This window comes from Microcaecilia unicolor, chromosome 9 (assembly GCF_901765095.1).
Source record: "Microcaecilia unicolor chromosome 9, aMicUni1.1, whole genome shotgun sequence".
NCBI lineage: Eukaryota > Metazoa > Chordata > Amphibia > Gymnophiona > Siphonopidae > Microcaecilia > Microcaecilia unicolor.
In genome coordinates this window covers 201793827-201819733 of record NC_044039.1, presented here as the reverse complement: position 1 = coordinate 201819733, position 25907 = coordinate 201793827, and the positions used below count along the sequence as shown (strand labels likewise).

Genomic DNA, 25907 nt, shown 5'->3' with positions numbered 1-25907 from the left:
CTTTGGCAAAGAGTTCCAGAGCTTAATTATTCATTGAATGAAAAAATATTTTCCCCTATTTGTTTTAAAGTATTTCCATGTAACTTCCTCGAGTGTCCCCTAGTCTTTGTACTTTTGGAATAAGTAAAAAAATCGATTTTACTTTTACTCGTTCTACATCACTCAGAATTTGTAGACCTCAATCATATCTCCCCTCAGCTGTCTCTTTTCCAAGCTGAAGAGCCCTAACCTCTTTAGCCTTTCCTCATACGAAAGGAGTTCCATCCTCTTTATCATTTTAGTCGCTCTTCTTTGAACCTTTTCTAATTCTTTTTTGAGATTTGGCAACCAGAACTGAACGCAGTACTGAAGGTGCAGACGCACCATGGAGCAATACAAAGGCTTTATAGTATTTTCGGTCTTATTCACCATCCCTTTCCTAATAATTCCTAGCATCCTGTTTGCTTTTTGACCATCACCACACACTGAGCAGAAGATTTCAGTGTATTATCTACAACGACACCCTAGTCCAATCGCAAAAGTAGTAATAAGCCATCTCTTTTCCAAGCTGAAGAGCCCTAACCTCTTAAGCCTTTCCTCATACAAGAGGAGTTGCATCCCCTTTATCATTTTGGTTGCTCTTCTTTGAACCTTTTCTAATTCCACTATATCTTTTATGAGATACGGCAACCAGAACGGAATGCAGTACTCAAGGTTTGGATGCACCATGGAGCGATACAAAGGCATTATAGTATTTTTGGTCTTATTCACCATCCCTTTCCTAATAATTCCTAGCATCCTGTTTGCTTTTATGGCCGCTGCCACACACTGAGCAGAAGATTTCAGCATGTTATCTACGACACCCAGCTCTTTTTCTTGAGTGCTGACCCCTAAGGTGGACCCTAGCATCAGGTAACTATGATTCAGATTATTCTTTCCAATGTGCATCACCTTGCATTTGTTCACATTAAATTTTGTTTGCCATTTGGACGCCTAGTCTTCTAATTTCCTAAGGTCTTCCTGCAATATGTCACAGTCCGCACGTGTTTTAACAACCTTGAATAGTTTTGTATCATCTGCAAATCTGATCACCTCTCTTGTCGTTCCGATGTCCATATCATTTATAAATATGTTAAATAGCACTGGTCCCAGTACAGATCCCTGTGGAACTCCACTGTTCACCTTCCTCCATTGAGAGAAATTACCATTTAACCCTACCCTCTGTTTTTTCTCCAATAACCAATTCCTAATCCACAACAGATCCTTGCTTCCTATCCCATGACTCTTTAATTTTCTCAGGAGTCTCTCATGAGGAACTTTATGAAAAGATTTCTGAAAATCTAGATACACTACATCAACTGGCTCACCTTTAGCCACATGTATATTCACGCCTTCAAAGAAATTAAGCAAATTGGTAAGGCAAGACTTCCCTCCGCTGAACCTATGCTGACTCTGTCCCATTAAACCATGTTTGTCTACATGTTCTGTAATTTTATTCTTTATAATAGTTTCCATTATTTTACCCGGCACTGATGTCAGGCTTACCAGTCTAATTTCCCAGATCACCCCTAGAACCCTTTTTAAAAATTGGCATCACATTGGCCACCCTCCAATCTTCAGGTACTATGGACAATTTTAACGATTTTACTAACAGCAGATCAGCAATTTCATGCTCGAGTTCTTTTGAGTACCCTTGGATGTATGCCTTCCAGTCCAGATCATTTACTTCTCTTTAATTTGTCAGTTTGGCTCAGTACGTCTTCCAAGTTCATCGACATTTCTTTCAGTTCCTCTGCATCATTATCCTTGAAAACTATTTCCGGTACAGGCAGATCTCTTACATCTTTTTCTGTAAAGACAGAAGCAAAGAATTCATTCAGTTTCTCCACTATGGCCTTGTCCTCCCTGAGCACCCCTTTTGCTCCTTCATGATCTAACGGTCCCACAGATTCCCTCACAGGTTTTTCTGCTTCTGATGTACCTGAAAAAGTTGTTACTGTGAGTTTTAGCCTCTGTGGCAAGTTTCTCTTCATATTCTATTTTAGCCTTCTTTATTAATGCTTTGCATCTGACTTGTCAGTGCTTATTTTGCTTCTTATTTTCTTCATTTAGGTCCTTTTTCCATTCTTTGAAGGACAATCTTTTGGCTGTAATGGCCTCTTTTACTTCACCTTTTAACCATGCTGGCTGACGGTTTTTCTTATTTCTATCTTTGTAAATACGTGGAATGCATTTGGACTGGGCTTCCAAGATGGTATTTTTGAATAACGTCCACGCCTGATTTAGTGTCCTGTCCTTTGCAGACAATCCTTTTAGTTTCTTTTTAACCATTTTTCTAATTTTATTATAGTAGCCCTTTTGAAAATTAAATGCAACTACAGTAGATTTCCTCTGCGGGTTCATCCCAGATAGTAGCTCAAACTTGATCATGTTATGATCACTGTTTCCCAGGGGACCTAACACCATGACCTCTCGCACTATGCCCTGCACGCCACCAAGGACCAGATCCAAAATGGCTCCCCCTCTTGTCAGTTCCTGGACCAGTTGATCCAAGAAGCAGTCATTTATTACATCTAGAAATTTTATCTCCCTGGTATTCCCTGATGTAACATTTATCCAGTCAATATCAGGGTAATTGAAATCACCCATTATTATAGCGTTGCCCAATTTACCAGCTTTCCTAATCTCTGTAAACATTTATTCATCTGTTTGTTCGTTCTGTCCCGGTGGACGGTAGTATAGCCCTACAAGAATACTCCTTCCATTCTCACATGGAATTTCTATCCATAATGATTCCATGCTGCTATCTGTGTTGTGTGGAATGTTCATTTTATTTGACTCAATTCCCTCTTTAACATATAGCACAACCCTCCCTCCAATTTGATCCTCTCTATCATTGCGATACAATTTGTACCTTATTAACAGAGTGTCCCATTGATTGTCCTCTTTCCACCAAGTCTCTGAGATGCCTACTATATCTACCTCATCATTTAGTGCTATATATTCTAACTTGCCCATCTTATTTTTTAGGCTTCTAGCATTTGCATACATGATCTACTAGGAACATAGCTCCCTTACCTTGTGTGCTGAGCCCCCCCCCCCCCCAACCCACTACTGTACACTACTACCATAGCCCTTACGGGTGAAGGAAGGCACCTATATATGGGTACAGTGGGTTTGTGGTAGGTTTTGGAGAGCTCGCTGTTTCCTCCACAAATGTACCAGGTAGGGGGGTGGGGTATGGGCCTGGGTTCGCCTGTCTGAAGTGCACTGCAGTACCCATTAAAACTGCTTCTGGGACCTGCATGCGCTGTCATGGACCTGAGTATGACATCTGAGACTGGCACGAAATATTTTTAAAGATGTTGTTTGAGGATGGGAGGGGGTTAGTGACCACTGGGGGAGTAACGGGAGGTCATCCCCAATTCTCTCCGGTGGTCATCTGGTCATTTCGGGCACCTTTTTGTGCCTTATTTGTAATAAAAACACATCTGGGAGAAAACGTCCAAGTGTTCGTCAGGGACGTCCTTGCTTTTTTTAGATTATGTTAGGCTACTACTACTACTACTACTACTATTTAGCATTTCTATAGCGCTACAAGGCATACGCAGCGCTGTACAAACATAGAAGAAAGACAGTCCCTGCTGAAAGAGCTTACAATCTAATAGACAAAAAATAAATAAAGTAAGCAAATCAAATCAATTAATGTGAACGGGAAGGAAGAGAGGAGGGTAGGTGGAGGCGAGTGGTTACAAGTGGTTACGAGTCAAAAGCAATGTTAAAGAGGTGGGTTTTCAGTCTAGATTTAAAGGTGGCCAAGGATGGGGCAAGACGTAGGGGCTCAGGAAGTTTATTCCAGGCGTAGGGTGCAGCGAGACAGAAGGCGCGAAGTCTGGAGTTGGCAGTAGTGGAGAAGGGAACAGATAAGAAGGATTTATCCATGGAGCGGAGTGCACGGGAAGGGGTGTAGGGAAGGACGAGTGTGGAGAGATACTGGGGAGCAGCAGAGTGAGTACATTTATAGGTTAGTAGAAGAAGTTTGAACAGGATGCGAAAACGGATAGGGAGCCAGTGAAGGGTCTTGAGGAGAGGGGTAGTATGAGTAAAGCGACCCTGGCGGAAGATGAGACGGGCAGCAGAGTTTTGAACTGACTGGAGAGGGGAGAGGTGACTAAGTGGGAGGCCAGCAAGAAGCAGATTGCAGTAGTCTAAACGAGAGGTGACAAGGGTGTGGATGAGGGTTTTGGTAGAGTGCTCGGAAAGAAAGGGGCGGATTTTATGGATGTTGTAAAGAAAGAAACGACAGGTCTTGGCGGTCTGCTGGATATGAGCAGAGAAGGAGAGAGAAGAGTCAAAGATGACCCCAAGGTTTCGAGCTGAGGAGACAGGGAGAATGAGAGAGCCATCAACAGAAATAGTCCAAGTCCCGCCTTTGCTATGCCTCCGACATGCCCCCTTGAAATTTGGATGTCCTTGCGACAGACTGCAGTTGGAGATGTCCAAAATCGGGTTTCGATTATACCGATTTGGATGTCTCTGTGAGAAGGATGTCCATCTTCCGATTTATGCCAAAATATGGATGTCCTTCTCTTTCGAAAATGAGCCTGCTGGTCTACTATGATCTCTATTGCAACCTCACTATCGAGATACCCTATCTTCCCTGTTTTGGTGGTATCTTTGAAAGATACCTTGTTTTCGAACCATGCGCTTTTGAATGACTGTCAGCCTTCCCCCAGGTTCTAGTTTAAAAGCTGCTCTTATCTCCTTTTTATTTGCCGAAGCCAGCAGCCTGGTCCCACCCTGGTATAATATGTAGTTTATTTAGTGTTTGCTTCTCAGAAACTAATTAAATGTAATTAAAATTCTAATGAAAAAAAACTCTCTTGTTGTCCTAATTAGAATAATTGACTATAAATGAGGAGTTGAGCTAGAGTGGGTGGGCACAAGGACTGAACTAGGCCCTGCAGTTCCTTCTAGAATCTATCTGTTAATGCTGTGGCAGAAAATTCAAGTTTTAAAACTATGGGGAAAAGGGTATGGAGACAAAGTTTGCTGCTGCTGCGTCTTCTTTTTTTTTAAATTCTGTGTTTATCAATATCCTACAATTCCTCTTAATTCCTCGTTCCAGCTGTCATTGCTTCACTGCACTTTCCACGGCATCTGCTATATTGTCACCTGTATATCTCTCTGGCATTTACAGCGAATCCAGCACATTCATTGCATGAAAGTCATCATCTATGTCATGTGCCGTAATTGTAATATAAGCCACCATGGTTCTGCTGGTCCTGAGATCTGTGGTTATGATTGCATATCTCAAGCTTTGAAGCTGACTCAAAATGTAGATGGACATATCATATTTAGCTTTAATCATTCTACCTAAAGTTTGACGTGATGGTGTGGCATAACATCTGTTGAAAGCTGAGAATAGGATAAAAAGCCTTCATCCATAACAGTAGTAAATGGTTGCATATCTAATAATAAAATACATGAGAGCAGTGTCAATTTTTTTTCTTATGTGCTGGTGGAAGAGGCTTGTGGAAAAAGCAAGAAACCAGGGCTTGAGAAGAGGCTGGTGATGCTTTAGGCTTTGTGGCCACAGAGGTGTCAGATTTTAACTTTGCAAAGCACACATTTCATAAATTCTCCACTCGGTCCGGTTTGATCATCCAACTGTTTGAATACAGACCATACAAGTGACCGTGGGCCAACAGGGCATGCTGAGCTTGATTTTTTCTCTCTCTCTCTGTCGAATCCATCCAATTAATTCCTGAAAACAAAAGAAAATTCACACTGGCAGCAAGGAATATTAATTGACAGAGCAAAACAGTAAAAACAGAAGCCTAGCAATGGTTTGAAAAGAGAACACAAAATGTTGCCAGAACCCTAATCTGAAAAGTTGCAGAGAAAAATCTTCAAAACTTTTTTTTGATTTAGCATAGTTTAGCGATCCACATCTAAATGAAGCCAATTCAGTCCCCTTAACTGGAGAAACATGCCTTGTTCTCATGCTTACATTGTTGAGTACTTGATGAGACAGGAATGAATCTCCACTGGAGAGTCTCCAGGACGTCTTGCATTTCTGAATCCTGACACATGCCCTAGTCCAGCGTTTTTATGGTCCACACAGGGAGAGCAGCAGTGCATTAAAATTAAGTTCTTTTGTGTCATCAATCTGCTCACATTCCAAAACTCTAAAAAAAAAAAAAAAAAAAATCAATACTAGCGAAGAAAAAGACCAGAGAATATCACCACATCTTGGCCACACACGGAAAGCTTCCCTCCCGCTGCCACGCGCAACCAGGACACAGAGAGGGGCACCGTGGGGAAAGGTGGTGGTGTTTTCCTACTGCCAGTTTTAAAGGTACATCCACACATGGAAAGCTTCCCTCCCACTGCCACAAGCCCGCCACTGCGTCTTTACACTTCCGATGGAGAGGGGAGCTGTGGGGGAAGGTGGCAGCAAAGAGGGGGGTTGGACACACATCCACGTCTTTAGACTTATAACGGAGAGCGGGAAGGTGGAAGTTGGTGGAGGAAGGCAGCTATTAGTGAGTGAGTAAAAAAAAAATCGATTTTATCTCAAAACAAATTGATTCAAATCGATTTGCCAAAAAATGAATTAGAGAATCAATTCAAATCGCGAACTAGACAGCACTACCATTCGGGATATGGGGTTGAAGGAGTAAAAATTAACCAAGGCAGCAAGATAACTTCACTTGTAAAGCAAATAAGCAATATGTAATAGCCAATATCATACGTAGCCATTGTAACTGGACTTTATGTGAAATCACTACTGTATATGGAATAATCAGGATATAGAACAAATGATTAATCTACAAGCAAAATTGCTCATGTATGATCTATTTGATCTATTCTTACTGTACACCGCATTGAGTGAATTCCTTCAAAATGGAAGTAAAAAATCCTAATAAATAAATAAATTGGTACCCACTAACTAGGAATAGGGATAGTCTCTGTTGCCACAGGAAAGAAAAATGGAAAGAGACTAAAAAGAAACAGACCCAGTAAAATAGTGGGATGGAGCTGCTGTCTAGGCTGCACAGCTGATGGTTCTGCCAGTCCTGCCTCTTCGGACATAAAATTCCTATGTTTAAGGTGCAGAACCAGCAGTCATCAGCAGTGCGACCTAGACAGCAGATCCACGTCTTTATGCCGATTTGTTTCAGCAGGAAGCAGCCTGGCTAGCGGGGGAGGGGGGGGAAGAATTCATAAAAGTTTGCCCATGGCCTCATATGTGGTTAAAGTGGCCCTGGTGACAAAAATTATATATGCGGCTTGCGCCAAAACACATGAGAAGAGACTGGAAGAACTGAATATGTATACCCTAGAGAAGAGGGACAGGGGAGATAGGATACAGGGATGAACACAGAGAATATCTATTTAGAAAATGAATGGTATAAAAAAACCCAAAAAACTTAAAGGGTTGCGTATATGTTTGCACGTCAAGTGGTGCTTAGATGGCAACTCTGGCTGTATCACATTGCATTCACACTAGTTCTTTTGTCTACATGACCTTTAAAGCAAAAAGGAAGAAGAGGAGGGTCTGGGGTTGAGCCTTTTGTTTTAAAGCCTAAAATGGCTGTCATCCAGCAACCAGCCTAAGTAGATCCAGCTTAAAATAAGCACATGCTATCCTTTTGAAAGAAAAAGAAAAAAAAAACCCCAAAACAAACAAGCTGCACACATTCCTCTATGCCTATAGGGGGCAGTGTCACAGGCATTTGACGTCACTTCCCATCACGTTACCCCATTCAAAATGGTGGCTAGTAGTGAAAACAGGAAGTGATATGATGTGTCCAGTCAATGAGGTTAGATTCAGAATAGGAGATGTTATGAGTCTATCTAGCCCATTACATAGACCAAAGCCAGTAGGAGCAGCTTGCTGGCAGCAGGCAGAGATTGCCTCGATTTTTGCTCACCCAAAACAATAGCAAAAGATTATTAGAAATAATGGACTGCCTATGCATTATCCATCTGTAAAAAGTCAAAAGCTGTTCCAGTTGGCTAGGCAGTGCCTTAAAAAAAAGGTTGAGGATAGAAGATTTTTTTTTTTTACTTATTTGACAGCTTTTAAATTTATTTGAAAGCTTCCCAAATGTAGATATAAATATCATAAAATAAAAATTGAATATCACTAAAAATGCTTAAAAATGATTGCTCATTTTTCTACATTGTTCTATACAATACAGTAATATACGGCCAAATTTCAGTGAGGATAGCCTGTTTCCTGATGGGTTCATCTTAACTGTTGTTGCAATCTGCCTGGTTTTATAAAGATGGAATATATTGAAATTAAATGGAAATAATATTAAACTCTCCTTTCTTTGGGGCACATGGAATCACATCTTCACTTCATCTGTTTTGTAGAAGTTTACATTTTAGATACACAAATGGATTAGTCTGTTTTGAGCATGTTTCAGGGACAAGTGGTTTTATAAGTGATGTTTTACGGTGATGTTCCAGGCTACATGATTAATCTAAATCAACCTACCACCCAGGAATGCTTAAGACTATCCCGTTCTTACTTAAACCTTCATTACCCAAGCTGCAACGGTCTCAAGTATAAATCCATCAGCTCACAGCTCTGGAATGCATTACCAAAAGCATTAAAATCCATCCAAAACCATCTACATTTCAGGAACTCTCTCAAGACCTTCTTATTTGGAAGAGCCTACCTCAAGGACTCAACCTGTGTCTCTACTTCTAGACACGCATCAATCTAATGACAGTTTTGGGCTCACTCACCCTCCCTCCTTTCCCCCTGGTTTCCCTGTTCCTTTTGTTCCTTCCCTGTCCTTTCCGCTATTTCTTATGTGGGTTACATCTTGTATTAGGTTAATTCACTGGATTGGCGTTTGCCATTACGGTGCGATGTAAGCCACATTGAGCCTGACACAGTTGGGAAAATGTGGGATATAAATGTGATAATAAATAAATAAACAGGTCAAAATAAAAAATATTTTGTTTTATACAAATCTCCTTTGTTTAAACATAACTAAATGGGCTATAAGCTCCTAATGCAGTCCATTGGTTTTCTTATATTTTGTTTTTGTGATGACTTATTCTGTACTAAAACTGAAAACTCTTATCTCTTCTATCTGGTCAATAATAAAAGGACCACATTGTAAACAGTATCTACCCTAAAAGGTTGTTTTGTGGCTGTACACGAGGAATTGTGATATTGAATAAACAAGTGTAGGTTTTTGTTCCTAGTCATGCATCCAAAGGCTATATAATCCTTTCAAGAAAGCCAGTCAGTCGCTTAACTTATTAGTGGAACATAACCATGTTTGCATTTTCAAGATGGTAATACTAGTTTCTTTTGAGCAAACTTGCTTTCCTTGTGCCATCACCATTCAGCTGGATAGGCAGTGTCTTAAAAGGTGGAGGATAAATGATTTTTTTTTACATTTATATCCCACATTATCCCAAGCAAACTTGGGCTCAATGTGGCTTACATGTGAAAGTACAATGTGACTGAATAATAGAATTCAGTTATATCATGGGCGCAAGTAGATGGATATGTCTGAAACATTTAACAAAGCTGAGATTAGCATACATACCCAACTGCCTAGGGATGTAACGGACTGCCTTGGATGCGTCACTCTGAAACCTTCTTAGGACTTTCTCCCTGACTTGGATAGCAGGTGTCCCAGAAACAGTCACCAACAGTCAAAGAAAGTAAAAAAGAAAAAAAACCTACCACAATCCAAGATCTGATCCAGTCCAGGATTCTCTGACCTCCCTTCAGGGATTCTCTCTCCAGCAAAGACCGAAGCACAGAATTCAAATAAGGCTAGGGTCAGTTATAGTCTCCTTGCCTGGCCATCATGTCCTGGCACTGGGTAATCCATCCCAGTAGTGCTGGATATCAAAGTCTTTTGTAAACCACAGGGTTTATCTTTTACACAGTTCCTTAAGCCCTCCCAAAGCAAAATAGGGAGGTTATTCTCCCTCTCCTTTCAGGTAAAGTTCTAGCCTTGAATAGTTTTAATCCCCTGTGTGCAATGAACCAAAACTCTGGAGGTATCTAAGCTTCTCCCCTTTCCCCAGAAGTACAGATCAGTCAGTCTGAAGAAGAAAAAAGAAAAAACTGAAACAAAACAGTCCTCAAGCAAAACTGCCAGATAAGGTTCATTTGTAAATCCTCTAGGTCTTTAGTAACATTCACTGCTGCAAACAGACTCAGTGTTTCAGTCCCTGAGTCTTGCCCCTCCTCCCTTTAACCATCAAAACAAACTCGGGAGTTCCACACACAGAGACAGCTTGAGTTACCTCTAGCACCCAAACACTGATGGTGCTTATTGAATTTAGTCTGTAGCAATCCCCATTTCCTCCTCCTCTACAAGAAAAGGTGACTGCAGCTTGCCTTCCTCTAGACACTGAGGAGGTGGAAGTGGAGGCCCTGGCAAGGCATTGGGAAAGGGGGAGGGAAGTTCGAGGGACAGCGTGGGAGGGGGTAGCAGGGGTTGGAGGGGAGGGAGGGGGGAGAGGAGGGCTGGTGGGACTGTGTGGCTGGGGGAGGGAGGCAGGGGGGCTTATGTCTGCTCGAGGAGGAGGAGAGGCAAGGTGAAAATGGCCGTGTTTTGGGACAGGGAGCCGCATCAGTGGGGTTTGGCGGGATCTCTTTGCTTGGGGGGGGGGGGGGACCAGAGGAGGGGCAGCACCAGCCAGAGACCCCTTATTGCCATCATCATCACCATCTTCACCCTCAGCCTCAGAAGATGACACTTCTGCAGAGACAAAATAACAGTTATCAGATAAGACCCCGAGGGCATTATCAAATCTCATAGACTCATGTGAAACCAACAAATACCTGGCCTGTTGTCAAGGTTAGCCTTGACCTGGAGCCATTCTGCGTTGTCCTTTCTTAAGGACTGAGCCCGTTTTTTCAGCTCCTCAACCTGTAAAACAAGAAGACGGGCAATCAGGTTAAAAGAAATATATATTAAAAAAGCTATGACGTACTGTCATGCTCATTAGCTCCACCCCACCTTCTAGAAAACACCTTTTTTGTATACGCACATAACGAGCATTCATATTTGCAGTATAAGGAAAAATGACGAACAGTACCGGCCATTACACAAATGGTCATTAGTCAAACACCTGTTTTAAGACGCACATACAAATGTCACTATACTGCTAATACTTACGGATCTGGGGTATGAGCAATGCTTAGGCGTTGCAAAATTTTCCGCCCTTTGTCCATCCTTATAATATTGCGCCTTTTCCCCGGACGGGGGAAAGGTGCTTCTCATTGATGATAAACAGCTGGGCTAGCCACAGCAAGTCCATGTCGGATAAGTTGGGCTTTCTCCCTCATGCAGCCATAACTTCTCCGACAAGTGTGCACATGCGCGTACCCCGCATATATAGCACATCGAAACATTGCACGCACTACATAGACATGTTATGACGTGCTTTATGACAGCGTTGGACTTTACCCGCAGCCTTTGACCACACGTTCAATATATCACGGAAAAGGCTTCGGATTCCTTTTGTGCATTCGTAGGTATTGATAGTGCATCACGATACGTCCACATTACTATAGTAGTTTGCTCATTTGCATTCCGTTTTCGTTAGTTGCTACCGTCGTCGGAAAATGGCTTTTAGTGCATGCCAACGTAATCTGCTTGCTCATTAATGGCTCGTTATTGGCTCTTTAAGTTTAGTGCATCTGGGCCTGAGACTCCTCACTTCTGGTCTCAGCATTCTTCCTGTCAGCCTAGGAAGGCTTCTCCTCCTTATTCCAGCTTCAGTAGATGCCCACATTACACTGTCTGTCTGGTAAGCCAGGGAAGTTGAGCTAATTCTGGATTCTGGTCTGTCCCTATAGACTGCCTCTGTAATTGGCAGGGAGTGTCTATATGTCTGAATCTTCCCCCCTTCCTTGGCCATTCTGGGTTTAGATCCCTTACTGATCTGCCTGTCCTTTCCAGGCTGAGCCTCTGAATCATTACAGCACTTAAAAGTCTCCTTTAATGATATGGCTATGATTTCTGAACATGCAGTAAGTATAGACAGTTATTCAAACATTATCACATGCACACACCAGAACAGGCATCCATACACACACTACAAAAGTAAACAACTTAAATGGAGTACATCCAAAACATAAATTTTATTTCCTTTTTTCCATCTTTCAGAATTCTAAACAGCAGATATACAGATCAGTAGGACCCAAAGCAGTCCAAAACAAGTAAAGTCACAACACAACTGCTGTGGGATCCCTTGATCATATGCTTTTTCACTGTCATAATTTGCAACCGTATTGGAAAATGATTTGGGACATTTTTCAGAAGGTATTTGGCATTCCAGATGCTTTGTCTTTTAAAGTGCTAATCCTTAAAGCATCCACCCCTGGTTTGTCAGTTCCACTAAAACATATAAAATTGTTTAATGATTTTGCTTGCTCTTCACTTGATTGTTTTACATTGGAAAAATAATCTGCACGTCTCATTTCATGAATGGTGGAATTTGCTCTGTTCATATAGGCGTTATGAGGAAATAGCTGCCATAAAATGTGGTCATATTTTGTCCTTCCGTAAAACATGGTCATTGCTAGACAACTATGTTAAGTGATATTTGCAAGTAACTTTATAAGGTAAAATCAACTCCTTTTAAACAATTACTTTATTCTCTGTCAACCTACTGCTACTTTTTTTTTTTTTTTTTTTTGCTTTTGAGTCTTTGAAAATGTTTGATGATTAATTGGATACACCATATGGAGCCTGTTCATTTCTTACACATGTGTATTATTATTATTGTATTATTCTAAAAACTTATAAATAAAGATTAAAAAAGCAAGTGCATTTTTATAATATACCACTGCATTCCACAAAACAAAAGGAGCAAGTTCCTACATGCCATCTTTTTCTTTTGATGTAGAAACAGGAAAAAAAAAAGATGTTAAGTGCTCCCAGGCTTCAACCTAATTAATGTATTTTTTTTTTAAATACTACTACTACTACTTAGCATTTCTATAGCGCTACAAGGGGTACGCAGCGCTGTACAAGTTAAAACATGGGGAAGGACAGTCCCTGCTCAAGAGAGCTTACAATCTAAAGGTAACAAGCTATGTAGTCAGTGTAAGTATCATGAATGGGGAAGGTGGTTAGGCGCCAAAAGCAAGGGAGAAGAGATGGGCTTTGAGTAAGGACTTGAAGATGGGCAGGGAGGGCGCATGGCGTATGGGCTTGGGGAGTCTGTTCCAGGCATAAGGTGATGCGAGGCAGAAGGGGCGGAGTGTGGAGTTAGCGGTGGTGGAGAAGGGTACAGATAGGAGTGATTTGTCCTGAGAGCGGAGGTTACGGGTGGGGACATAGGGGGAGAGGAGGGAAGAGAGGTAATGGGGGGCTGCAGATTGAGTGCATTTGAAGGTCATTAGGAGAAGCTTGAACTGTATACGGTAGCGGATCGGGAGCCAGTGAAGCGACTTGAGGAGAGGGGTGATATGAGAATATCGGTTCACGCGGTAGATAAGACGTGCGGCGGAATTTTGGACAGATTGAAGGGGGGATAGGTGGCTAAGCGGGAGACCAGCGAGGAGAAGGTTGCAATAGTCAAGACGAGAGGTAACGAGTGAGTGGACGAGGGTTCGGGTGGTCTGTACAGAGAGGAATGGGCGGATTTTGCTAATATTAGAGAGGAAGAAGCGACAGGTCTTAGCTGTCTGCTGGATATGGGCAGAGAAGGAGAGGGAGGAGTCGAAAATGACTCCGAGATTACGGGCTGACAAGACGGGGAGGATGAGGGCGTTGTCAACAGAGACGGCGAGTGGGGGAAGAGGAGAGGAGGGTTTGGGTGGAAAGACAAGGAGCTCAGTCTTTGCCATGTTCAGTTTCAGATGCCGGTTGGACATCCAGGCGGCGATATCTGAGAGGCAGGCCGAAACTTTGGCCTGGGTTTCGACTGTGATGTTGGGAGTGGAGAGGTAGAGCTGGGTGTCATCGGCATAGAGATGGTACTGGAAACCATGTGATGAGATCAGCGAGCCCAGGGAAGAGGTGTATATCGAGAAAAGAAGCGGTCCAAGGACAGATCCTTGAGGAACCCCAACAGAGAGTGGGACGGGGGTGGAAGAAGAGCCATTAGAAAATACTCTGAAGGTGCGTTGGGAAAGATACGAGGAGAACCAGGAGAGGACGAAGCCCTGGAACCCAAATGAGGACAGTGTGTCAAGAAGTAAATTATGATTGACGGTGTCAAAGGCGGCGGATAGGTCGAGGAGGATAAGGATGGAATAGTGACCTTTGGATTTGGCAAGGAACAGGTCATTACAGACTTTGGTGAGTGCTGTTTCTGTTGAGTGTAGTGGGCGAAAGCCGGATTGAAGCGGATCGAGTACTTATAAATGGTAAGTCTGATTGTTAAGCACCTGATTCTCATAATATGATGTCTGTTTTGGTGGCCCTTTACTAGGTGAAAACATCTCTGCATGAATACAAGGAGACCCTATAGCCAGCCCCTCCAAAAGACACAATGATTTACAATCTAGAACTAATTACTACTCTAACCGATGAAACCAATACTTTCTCTGTGTACATCCGTATGCTGCACAAGCCGGTATGTTTGAAAACAGAAGTGAAATCAAATAAAAATGCTACAAACAATAAAAAACGACAACATGGATAGAGCAGCTCATAGGTTTACTTGCTTTCTTTTGGGTGAATGGGGATGATGGCTGCACGGAGAGGAAAAGGGAGACAAACTTAATTGGCTTCAGCTTTTTAATGTCATGCCGTCACCTGTTCTCAATCTAACCTCCTTGTGTCCAGTGGTAGCTGCCATCTTGGGAAAGGGGTGTAGCTATGACATCAATCCCCATATCATTAAAAGGGGCGTTATACTATGATGTCAGATCTGGTGTCAAAGGGGTAGGTGTGTATTATTCAGAATATGGGTGTGTCGCTTGTCAAATTCCAATTAGTTTGACAAATGCCAGCGAGATACACTACTCCCCAGGACTTTCCTCCTACCCAACCCCAGTCCGTATCTCACAAGCCTCATCCTTCTACCTGTTTATCTGTAGCTGCCTCCTCCATCTGCTTTCCAGCCTGCAAGGGCCAAGGCAATTTTTTCTTCTCCTTTTGGGCCATGTGAGCCAATGCAGCTCCTCATCCTCTTCTTCTTTCCAGCCCATGTGGGTTGACACAACACTATTTGTCAATGCAGGACAACTCACTACCAGCAGCCTGAGATTTCCAGTATTGGATTGTAGACCTCCAAATTTCTCCAGAAACTCAGAGAGTAACCAGATCTAATAACAGTAATAAATCCCTATATGGCAGTGGTACCTTCTTCTGCTGAAGGCACACTCTTCCACCAATAAAAAGTTAATTGAACTTTCTTGTTTAATTAGAACTATAGTGCAGTCATTCCTAAACTACTACTACTACTACTATTTAGCATTTTTATAGCGCTACAAGGCGTACACAGCTCTGCACAAACATAGAAGAAAGACAGTCCCTGCTCAAAGAGCTTACAATCTAATAGACAAAAATAAAGTAAGCAAATCAAATCAATTAATGTGTACAGGAAGGAGTCCTGCCTACGGCACACTTCTGTAAACTGAACATTCAGTGATTCAATTTCAGAGTGAACTGCCTTAGTGGCAGAGACTTGCTCAGCTCAGACATTGTTTTAAAATCTCTCATTTCTTTCAACAAGAGATCTTGTGAACATGGTGCTCAGAAAGAAAAAGAATGCCATCGCATGCTCAACTAATCATAAAACAATGACCTCACCTAAGGTGCACCAATCCAAAGTCAGTAAAATGGCAAAACAAGAAGTAAATCATAAAGGAGTCATTCAAAAAAAATGCTGCCCATTGTAACATGGTGTTCAATTCTCACCATTAACTGAGCTAGCAAGAGCAGCAGGAGTATGTTATTCTTGGGTTTCAATTTTGTTACTGGCAAAGTTGAGTTACTTGGCATTGATTCAGGCTTTTTTTGAGTCATCGGCATGGTATGGTCTCCAGAAGAAGCTGTTAGCGAAATGGGGCCTCATCAGGACCTCCACCATCTTGCCTTTGATGTTGAGTGGTGCTGCGGGAAATGCTGTGGCATTCACTGGATGCCTTGACGTCTGTCCTGGGCTGCAGATGCCCCACCCCCCACGGTTGGTTTATTTCAAGATATGTGATAGATTTGCATGCCATGTCTTTATTGTAAGCAAGCTCGTCTAGTGAATATTAATTATTGATGTTCTGAAATCCTAAGTAGATAGGGGTACTCCAAAACACTTGGGAACTCCTCCTGTGTGAATCTTCTATGAAAATCATTCTCTTTCTAATTCAGTGATTACCAAACCTCCTGGAGGCACCCCAGCCAGTCAGGTTTTCAGGATATTCACAATGAATATTCATGAGAAATATTTGCATGCACTGTCTCCACTACATGCAAACCTCTCATGAATATTCATGAAAACCAGACTGGCTGGGGTACTTCCAGTACCAGGTTTGGGAACCACTGGGTGGGTTCTGAGCAAGGGTTAAAAGTTTCAGTAGCACAATTTTGTATGTTTTGTGATACATATACAAAATAAATGTCTACTTTTTCTTAAAAGCCTTTGAATTTGTAAGCATTTCTAATATTGTAAAATATAAGTATTACACATACTGTTTTAGAAAACTGTTCATGAAAAACCATCTGCAGATCTTTGCACTAGATTTTTCTATCCTTTTTTAAAATGAAAAATACAGCATGTAGTTTTGAAAACACACAACTGCAGAGCGGCTGTTTCTCCTATTCTAATCCTACCTGGGAATGCAACAAAAATGCTTATAAAAATATATACATTATCACTTTTACTCACATACCCACCATTGCCTCAGAAACAAAGTAAGTAACAGATATACTAAGTCGCACACATTTGAACACCTTCTCCAACTGTTATGACTCTGCCCCGGTATCATGCTCTCATCTCGCCCCCTGGTGGTCAGACCTGGTGGTCGCAATGGACTGTCTTTTGATGGTTTTCCCAGTTCCAGAAGTCATGCCAGTCCGGTCCGGATTTTCTAGCCTGCCAGTTGGTCTCGAGACTTTTTGGAACTAAGCTGTTTCCGTACCTGGTGAATTCCCTGGCTGTTGGCCTTTATTAACCACCTGGAAGTGTTTCTAGTTTGCCGTGAAACCGAGGTCCTCAGAGGTGTGTCTTCTGTGGTTGTTTGTTGCTGTGCTTTCCCTGCTGCTTTCAGTTTCTGCCTTTGAACCTTTGCCTGGACCTGGACTTTGCTTGCTGCCTGCCCTTGAACCTTTACCTGGACCTTGACTTTGCTTGCTGCCTGCCTTTAAACCTTTGCCTGGACCTGGACTCTGACCTTGCTTGCCGCCTGCCTTGGAACCTGTGCCTGGAGCTGGACCTTGACTTTGTTTGCCTGGCCTCGGTTCTGCTGGGTTCATGGACTATCTTCCTGCTCCCTGCTGTGGCTTCTGTTCCGGTGAGTGTTCCTCCTGCCGCTGCCGCCCTCGGCAGTAGCCCAAGGGCTCACTATCCAGTGTTTCGTGTGAAGCGTGACACCAACTCACACACGTAAGTATGTGAATCTCACACATTGCTGATCTCTCTCTCCCTTTCCTGCCCCTACGACCACAGTCTGGCCCAGTATCTCTGACTTTTCTGGCTCCTGTGGTCTGCCATGACGCTGCCGCCAGTAGCGCTGAAGAGACGCTGTTTCTGGCCAACATGTGGCCTTTTTTCTACCGCTCCTGCCTCCAGAAACCGGAGGTAGAATTAGAGGAGGTGGGAGATGCAGAATAAAGGCACCGAATTGGCTGGAAACAGTGTCTGTTCAGTGCTACCAGATGCGGAGTCAAGCAAGTTCGGCAGACCATGGGAGCCAGGAAAGTGGGAGATGCTGGCAGGGGTAGGAAAGGGAGAGTGTCAGGGGGAGGTGAGAGGAAAGGATGCCAGGATGGTGGTGGGAGGGAAAAAGATGCCAAAGAAATACCAGGATAGTGTGAGAGGAGAAAGAGATGTTGGGATGGGGGGGAGGGGAGGTAGACATGCCAGGATGGTGGGGAAAGAAGGAAGAGGGAGAGGTGCTGGACCTCCAAAGTAGAGTCTGAATAGAAGCAAGGGAAGAGAGAGGAACACTTGCTGGACCCCCGGGGAGAGAGGGCAGAAGGAAGAGATACTGGCCTGACGGGGCACAGGAGAGAGTGAGAGATACTAGTATCTTGGGGGAGCTGGCATAGGGACATAGAAAAGTTATGTAAGACTGGCCAAGAATAGGGACAAGAGGGGAGATGCTCAACCTGGCAGCAAGAGAGGGGCAAGGACACAGAGGTGATGATGGGTAGAGTGAATATGGATTCAGAGAATTGAATGGTGGAGTACCAAATGGACAAGGAAACACTGGTAAGACAGTTAAGAGAAGACAGAGGAAAGCAGAAACCAGAGACTGGGACCCAGAACCAGTCTTAGGCAGGAGCGACAGGAGCGGTCGCACAGGGCCCCTGCAGTGCTCCATTCCGCTTCCCTTTCCCTGAGCTGCAGGGTGCCTTCTGGCACCTACCCGAAGTCATCCTGGTGGTCTAGTGGAGTCTTTGGGGCAGGAAAGATCCCCAGGCTTTCCTGCTCGCTGCCGGCACTAACCTCCTTGTTGCCGCATTGCTTTTTAAAAATGGCTGCGAAGATTTCCAGCTGAAGTCTTGCGAGGCCGCCGGTGGAAGTCTCAGAAGTCATTTTAAAGAAGATGCAGCACCAAGAGGGTCAGCACTGGCAGGAACGTCTGGGGATCTTTCCTGTGCCGAACACTCCACTAGACCACCAGGATGGCTTCAGGGATGTGCCGGGAGGGCACCCTGTGGCTCAGGGGAGTGGGGAGGAGGTCTAAAATAGGTGGGTGGGTGGGAGAGGAGTGGGGAGGTTACTGTAAAAAAAAAAAAACATCAAGGTAATATCTGTGTCATTTGGAGGGGCTGGTTAAAGGGACACTCTAGTACTATTATATTCGTGCAGAGTTTTTTTTTCTCCTGGTAAAAGGCCACTAAACAGACATCATGTTATGAGAATTAGGTGCTCAACATTCAGAGTTTCTAGCTATCTATTTATTTATGGCATTTTTCCACACATTAAACATGAATTAGATTGAAACCTGGGAGCATTTAAAATATCTTTTTTTTTTCCTGTGCTTACATCAAAAAAAAAAAAAAGATGGCATGTGGGAACTTGATCCTTTTGCTTTGTGGAATGCAGTGGCATATTATAAAAATGCACTTGCCTTTTTTTTTATTATTATTTCACAGAGAAGGTAGTGATTAATGATGGAAAGGTTTCCTTCGTGCAGAACTGTCCAGTGTCAGTCTAAATGTGCCAATGTTGTCCACTTCAACACACTATTTGTTTGTTGTATTGTATCCCACATTTTCCCACCTATTTGCAGGCTCAGTGTGGCTTACATAATGCCGGAGTGACAGTCGCCACTTCCGGATTGAGAAATACAGAGTGGTATAGCATGTACATTATAGGGTAGATTACAAATTGATATTGCATTAATGTTCATGGATGAGAGAGTGATTTACATTATGCCTTAACGGCGGTCACCATTTCCAGATCTGAGAAATACAAAGTGGTATAGCATTCGTAGATGATATCATAAATTACAAGGTGGTATTGCATTAAAGTTCATAAATGATAGAGTAAAGTAAAGGGTAGTTAGTCAAATATAGAAAACTAGTAAAAAAGGCCCGTTTCCGAAACCAATGAAACGGGCGCTAGCATGTGGCTTTTTTTTTGTGTGTGTGTGTGTGTGTGTGTGTGTGTCAGAGTTATTTTGTGTGTGTGTGAGGGTGCGGTGTGTGTGCAGGTTGTTGATGTGTCTTTTTTTTGTTTTGTTTTTTGCTTCGGGGTTGTGGGATGTGCTGTGCCGGTCTATTTTTACACATACCCACAGCAGGAATATTCTTCTCTCGTTCCAGCGGTGGTTCTGTGCTCTCCGTGCTGCACAGATAATGAGCCATTCTGCTGGGGAATGCTCCTCCCTTATTGTCACGTAGTTTGCTCTGATTGGTCCGTCTTACGTTGCCTAGTGTTGCCTGGGAACGGTGTTGTGATGGTCCTTTGTGTTTCAGAATGTTGAGGGTGTTTTTTCTGATTGGTCCATCATGCGAGGGCAGGGCAGAGAGACATGGTCAGTGTTGTGGCTTCACCACCATGAATCCATGAACCCTTCAGGGAGTGACTGAGTGACTTCAGAACGTTGTCTTCAGAATGTTGAGGGTGAGTTTTATTATAGTAGAAATGTACCGTATGGACATCAGGTGGTAGTGCATAGCGTGTTCCATGTGTCCGAATAAGTGAGGTAGTCCAGTGTAGGGAGTTAATTAAAGTTAATTATGTTCAGTGGAAAATAAATCTTTTGGCTCAGGCTGCTTGCTATGTGAATATTCAATCACTCATTATTGCTATCAAGTATACATATTAAGGGGATTTGTTTTAATTCATTTATCCAGTCCTTACATGCACATGGCTTTGCATTTTAAACCCAAAGGTTTGCTATGATAGCATTGTGCATATTTGAATTAGTTTTTCTGTAAAAGTTTTGCTTGATTTGTCTTTATTTGAAATAAAAAAATGTTTAAAACACATCTTGTCAACAAGGGGCGGGGCCCCACAGAACTGGTCTACACTGGGCCCCGCTGGGACCTACATGATTACAAAAATAAAAACTACCAGTCAACAAAGGTAGAAACATTTTTTTAATGTTCAATTTATTGAACAGAATAGGTCAGTTTTTGGAATATACATATGCTAGAGCTGGTTTAACAAATGGCAGGAGGCCACAAAATAAATTTAATTCTTGGCCTTAAATCTCTAGCATTGGAATTGGTCACCCTTGGTATCTCTGAAGTACCTGTATATAACACTTTGATTGTAACCAAAGAAAGGCAGACAGTTTTTCAAATCCTATCCTCTTTTCCTCTGGAGTGGATTAGTATAATGGCTAGTGCAAGGGACCAGGGCAACTGGATTTAGTTCCCACTGCAGCTCCTTATGAGTCTGGGCAAATCACTTAACCCTCAATTGCGCAAGTACAAAAACTTGAGCCCGACTGACCCCCTCAAAATATAAAAGAAAGGCGGTCAAAAATCTCCACTACCCTTTACACACAGGAATTTTCCGGTATAAGTGGCCTTTATGCAATAATTGTTAAAAAGCATACGCTCAGCTAAGTACATGATAATGAGGCAGCTTGGGCAAAGAAGTCATATTTGTTAATTCTATTTTAACTCTTCAGTCCTGCAAGTGATGGAAGAATGCCATCTGGTTTAGATTACTCAAATGTCTAGCTTTTGCTAGACTAAAGGTTAGAAAGGTCAGTGAGAAATGAAACTCTCTTTGTCCCTTTTTGAGAGAAGTAATTATTTACCACATCTGGAAGGCATATTGCAGGCAGTTTTAAAAGGATTAGATTGAATGCTGTTTAGAAGGAGATAGCTTAAATATAAATAATTCTAGATGAGTTAGATTTTGTCTTATAAGGAATTCTGATTTCTGCTTATTTTAGAATATGTTTTATTCTGTGTAATTAATAAGTTATATTTCTATGTAGAATATCTTTTAATCCAGTGTTACATTTTTGACTGGCTTTTCAAGTGAAGCTTTGTCTGCCATCATCTGGTTTGAATTATCTACAGTCCTAGCGAGTTCTGTGTAGGAAGCTAATAGGTGAAAGAGGTCAGGGAAAGTCTTGATTAATTATAGCTAAGTATAAGACTGGGTTTCTGAAAGTAATAACAAATCATATATGTGTGCTATTAAGTAAGATTGGCCCTTGACCCCTTAATGAATGCCAGAACCCAGTTAGTATGAAGTTAGCTGGGAACCTGAGAATTTGATCATAATAAAATGCAAGAGATAGGTGCCCCATTGTCTAGTGTGAGAGGCCCCAGGTCATAGGTCAGTTTAGGAAATATCAAACCTATGTAACTGATATTTTGGAGTAAATGTAAGTAATAATTAGTTCAAGACAGGGTAATCAATCTATTCTTTGCCATCTGGTCAGTGTTGCCAGGTGGGCGGTTTTACCGCCCAATTGGGCGGTTTTCCGCGACCCGCCGCGGGAAATTTTTGCCCGCGGCGGGTTGCGGTTTTTTGGGCTGGTTTTTGTGCTTCGGGCGGTTTTTTTTAGGTGGCTTTTTCGGCCGCGGTGGGCGGGGTTAGTGACGTTTTTGGGCGGGGTTAGTGACGTGGGAGGCGGGGTTAGTGACGGGGAAGGCAGGGTTAGTGACGGGGAAGGCGGGGCCGATGACGGCAGGGGCGGGGTTGATGACGGCGGGGTGATGACGCGGGGGCGGGGGTGTCAGGGGCGGGGTTTGAGTTTGGGCGGGTTTTGGGCTGGATTTTGGGCTCCTTTAGGCTGGAAAAATATTTTCCACCTGGCAACCCTGCATCTGGTGAGAAAGGGGGGCTAGAGAGGTGTAAGACCCTATATAACTGAGAGCAGAAGCAGCTTACGTTAGAAGAGAGACAACAGAAAGAGGAGAAGGAGCTGAGACGAGAGAGAGAAGACACAGAGAGCTGAGAAAGAGAAGAAGAGACCTAGTGCTGATGTCCTACTTTGTTTGCTGGCAAATAAAGAAGACTTCTCTCTCATTCTGGTGTGTGGTGTTTGACTCCTGAAGTACCACAGATTCTGCTAACAATAGTGGTCATTCCTGCAACAATAACATCTGAATACACTGCAGAATACTTTTGGAAAAGTATTGAAAGACCAAGAAAGTAGAGAGAGCTCTTACTCACTTTCGCATGCTACCTTATCTTAGCCCCACCAAAACCTGTGCACACGCCCAGTCGTACTTGCAAATCGGTTCAAGCAAGTCTGGCTTACTTTCCAAAGAAATCTGGCTGCTGAATAGAAAAGCTCGTGATCTATTTGCATTTCCAACCAAGTTTTCACCCTGCCTTTATTGCCCATACCTTATTTCCCTTTTAGGACTGAATGAAACCAAAAACAATCTCGCCTACCCAGAAAAAAGAAATACAATTCCCGTTATCCACTTCCTGAAAAATTCCGGAAGCGGGTTACGTAGGTGCGTGCGTGCCGCGTCCGTTGCGTAACGTGTTCTAGAACGTTGCTGTGGTAGCGATGGGCGCCATGTTAGGACAGAGTGGAAGCGTTAAGCGGAGCTCCTGAGAGAGAATGTTCATTCGACAGTAGTAATACACTCTTGTTACCATGCCCGGAGCTCCGTGGGATTAGTAAGAGCCAGGCTGCAGAGATACAATGCCGTTGTAAGTGTGCTATCTAGGTCACAGAGGGGCAGCTGAAGGGATGTTGGGTTTATAGTGTCTCTGTTTGTACTGAGCGGGTGGTAACAAAGCAAGGAAGGCAGGGCCCTTCTTCCCGCCTCACATTATCTTTCTTGCGTCCGGTGGTTCTTTTCTTACCTCCTCCCTCCCCGAGTAGGGTTAAGGAAGCCCGTAGGTGTGGAGACGGCAGAGAGGAGGGTTTTTGTGTGTGTTGAGAGTTCAGTTCCCTCCCTTCTTCCCGCACCTCCTTGTTTGTTTTCGTTAATGACAGCGGATTGGGCCTGGGGAGTTGGGCAAGGCTCTACATGCACTTCAACTGTCGGCGGCCGCCTTGCGTAGGTTCACGAGGGTTTGCGTTGGTGGCAAAACTTGAATTGGAAAGTGTAGCGATTGTGTGTTGTAGAATCGTGAAGTTGGCAGTTTGCTGTTTTTACACCTCTGGACATTTAACTGTTCATTTTTCTCTCTTCTCCATCTCCTCGTATATCTCATTGAGTATACACGCTCTTAAGAATGTCATTTGTTCTATTTTTCTATTAGTCTTGATCATTTGTTCTTTCTGTAAAAAAAAAACAAATCTTAATGTACGAGTTTCATTATTTAAAGTGAGGCTTGAGATGTAGGTAAAAATTTGTGTATGGTTCTCATAAATTCAGTTTGAGTCAAAATGTACTTTCTTCTGATACACTATTCAAAAACAGCACGAGAAGAAGAGGAGTCAGTCTGTAAAGCCTATGGTATCTAAACCCTTCTCTTCTGTAAAGCTTTTATAAAAATCTACTTTAGAAGAAAGTACATTTTGACTCAAACTGAATTTATGAGAACCATACACAAATTTTTACCTACATCTCAAGCTTCACTTTAAATAATGAAACTCGTACATACATTCTTTCTGTAAACTCATGGTCTCGAGGAAATTTGGGGCCACAGTGTATTGATAACTGTAATAGGATATATGAACATGTCTTACCTGTGGACATATGACGACTAGAACAGCACTTAATCTTTCTGTGGTTGTGATGACCTCTCCCCCGGGGGCATTAGCCAGTGATGTCCTGTGGAGGGCCCAAACCAGGTCATCAACCCATTTGTGGTCTCTGGCCCACAGTTTGGGAATTTCTGGACCAGAATACACTTTTAATTGGTTGAATTGACAATTCATGAGGATTTAATGTTAATTTATTCCTGAAAAAAAATCAACCCATTAGTTGTAATTTATATGTGACCCGCTGAGAGAAAAGGTACCAAAAGTGAGGTATATGACTTATACCAGAAAATAGAGAGATTTACTGCATAATCCTTCAAATTTCAGCCTCAGGTATGGACAATTGCCTAAAAAATCAGACATGTTTATCAATAAAAAAAAGTTATTAACCTCAGAAGTAACATATTCTTGCTGTTTTTAGGCTGTAGAACATGAAAAGCATCACAGTTCTGAAAAATTTAGTTCTACTACTCTACTAACCTATATATATAGTACACAAAACTTTCAAAAATGAAAGTTGCTCAGATTGACCCCTTGAAACTTTTATAGCCTTCATCTCCTTTATTTGTAACCCCACTTTTGATATCTTTTTGCTTGGGTCACAGATGTGGAAAATGCCCATGTTTAACAGAAGTAAGATATTGTCCAGTTTGGTATTTGCAATAGAACATTTTAATAATAAACTTCTGTATAGACTGATATCTTTCATTAAAGGTATTCACTTGGTTGGATTAAAAACAAACAAACTAGTATGGCCCCATAATAATTGAATTATGGCTATTTATATGTATTTATAAATGTATATCAAAATTAGATTAAGGCAGGTTTGTTTAGCTGCTTTAGCATTTTAATGTGCAATATCTGCATAAGTGGTGAATAGCACAGTTGAAAAAACTGAAATGGGTTTTCCCAATCAAAATGCTATAACAACTTACTGAATCACTCTTATCTACTATAATAAAACTCACCCTCAACGTTCTGAGGACACTGACGTCAGTGAAGCCAAGCCCTGACTTCCTTCAAAAAGGTTCGAAGGTTCGTGGTGGTGAAGCCACCAAAATAGCTCCGGGCCCCGCCCTCGAGGGCGGAGCAATGGCAGAACAACGAAGGGGTTGGCAGGGAGGGAGGCGGGGGGGGGGGAATTGCTCCGGGCCCCGCCCTCGCGTCAAACGTCATGACATTGGGGGCGGAGCAATGGCAGAACAACGAAGGGGTTGGCCAGGGAGGGGGGTGTTGGCGACGAAAACCTTGCTAGTGCCCGTTTCATTTGCTATGAAACGGGCCTCTTTTACTAGTGTTTCATATTGTATATTTTTATAGGTTAAATACTGTTTTCTGTAAGGGCCTTATTCACAAAGGCTTTTCTTGGAATCTGCATCTGGGAGAACTTGGGGCTCTTTTACTAAAGCATAGCTAAATGCTGCATGTTCTATTTTATACCTATGGCCTTTGTGGCACTTAGCACGTGCTAATATCCATTAGCATGTGCTAAATGTTAGTAAAAGGGTCCCTTAGTGCACTTATTTCCAAGCTTCGTGCAGGTGCAGCCCTATTTTAGTAGGGCCAACATTTACTGTGACCTCAGCCCTACCACACCTCCTAATCCACTTCTCCAGGCCCACACGTAGCATCTGTCCTTCTGTTAATCCTGTGCAAGCGGAGT

At 42.7% G+C, this 25907-nt stretch overlaps 1 protein-coding gene across 4 annotated transcripts in view; it reads left to right on the top strand.

The window, feature by feature from the left end:
- The first annotated feature begins 23090 nt into the window (after positions 1–23090).
- The window catches only part of PAPOLA (poly(A) polymerase alpha), a 277966-nt gene continuing 275149 nt past the window's right edge, over positions 23091–25907 (top strand). For all 4 annotated transcript variants that reach the window (XM_030215241.1, XM_030215240.1, XM_030215239.1 and 1 more), the window contains exon 1: positions 23091–23241. In XM_030215241.1, coding sequence (XP_030071101.1) covers positions 23234–23241 — 8 coding nt within the window. In that variant the 5' untranslated portion in view covers positions 23091–23233. The remainder of the gene's footprint in view (positions 23242–25907) is intronic.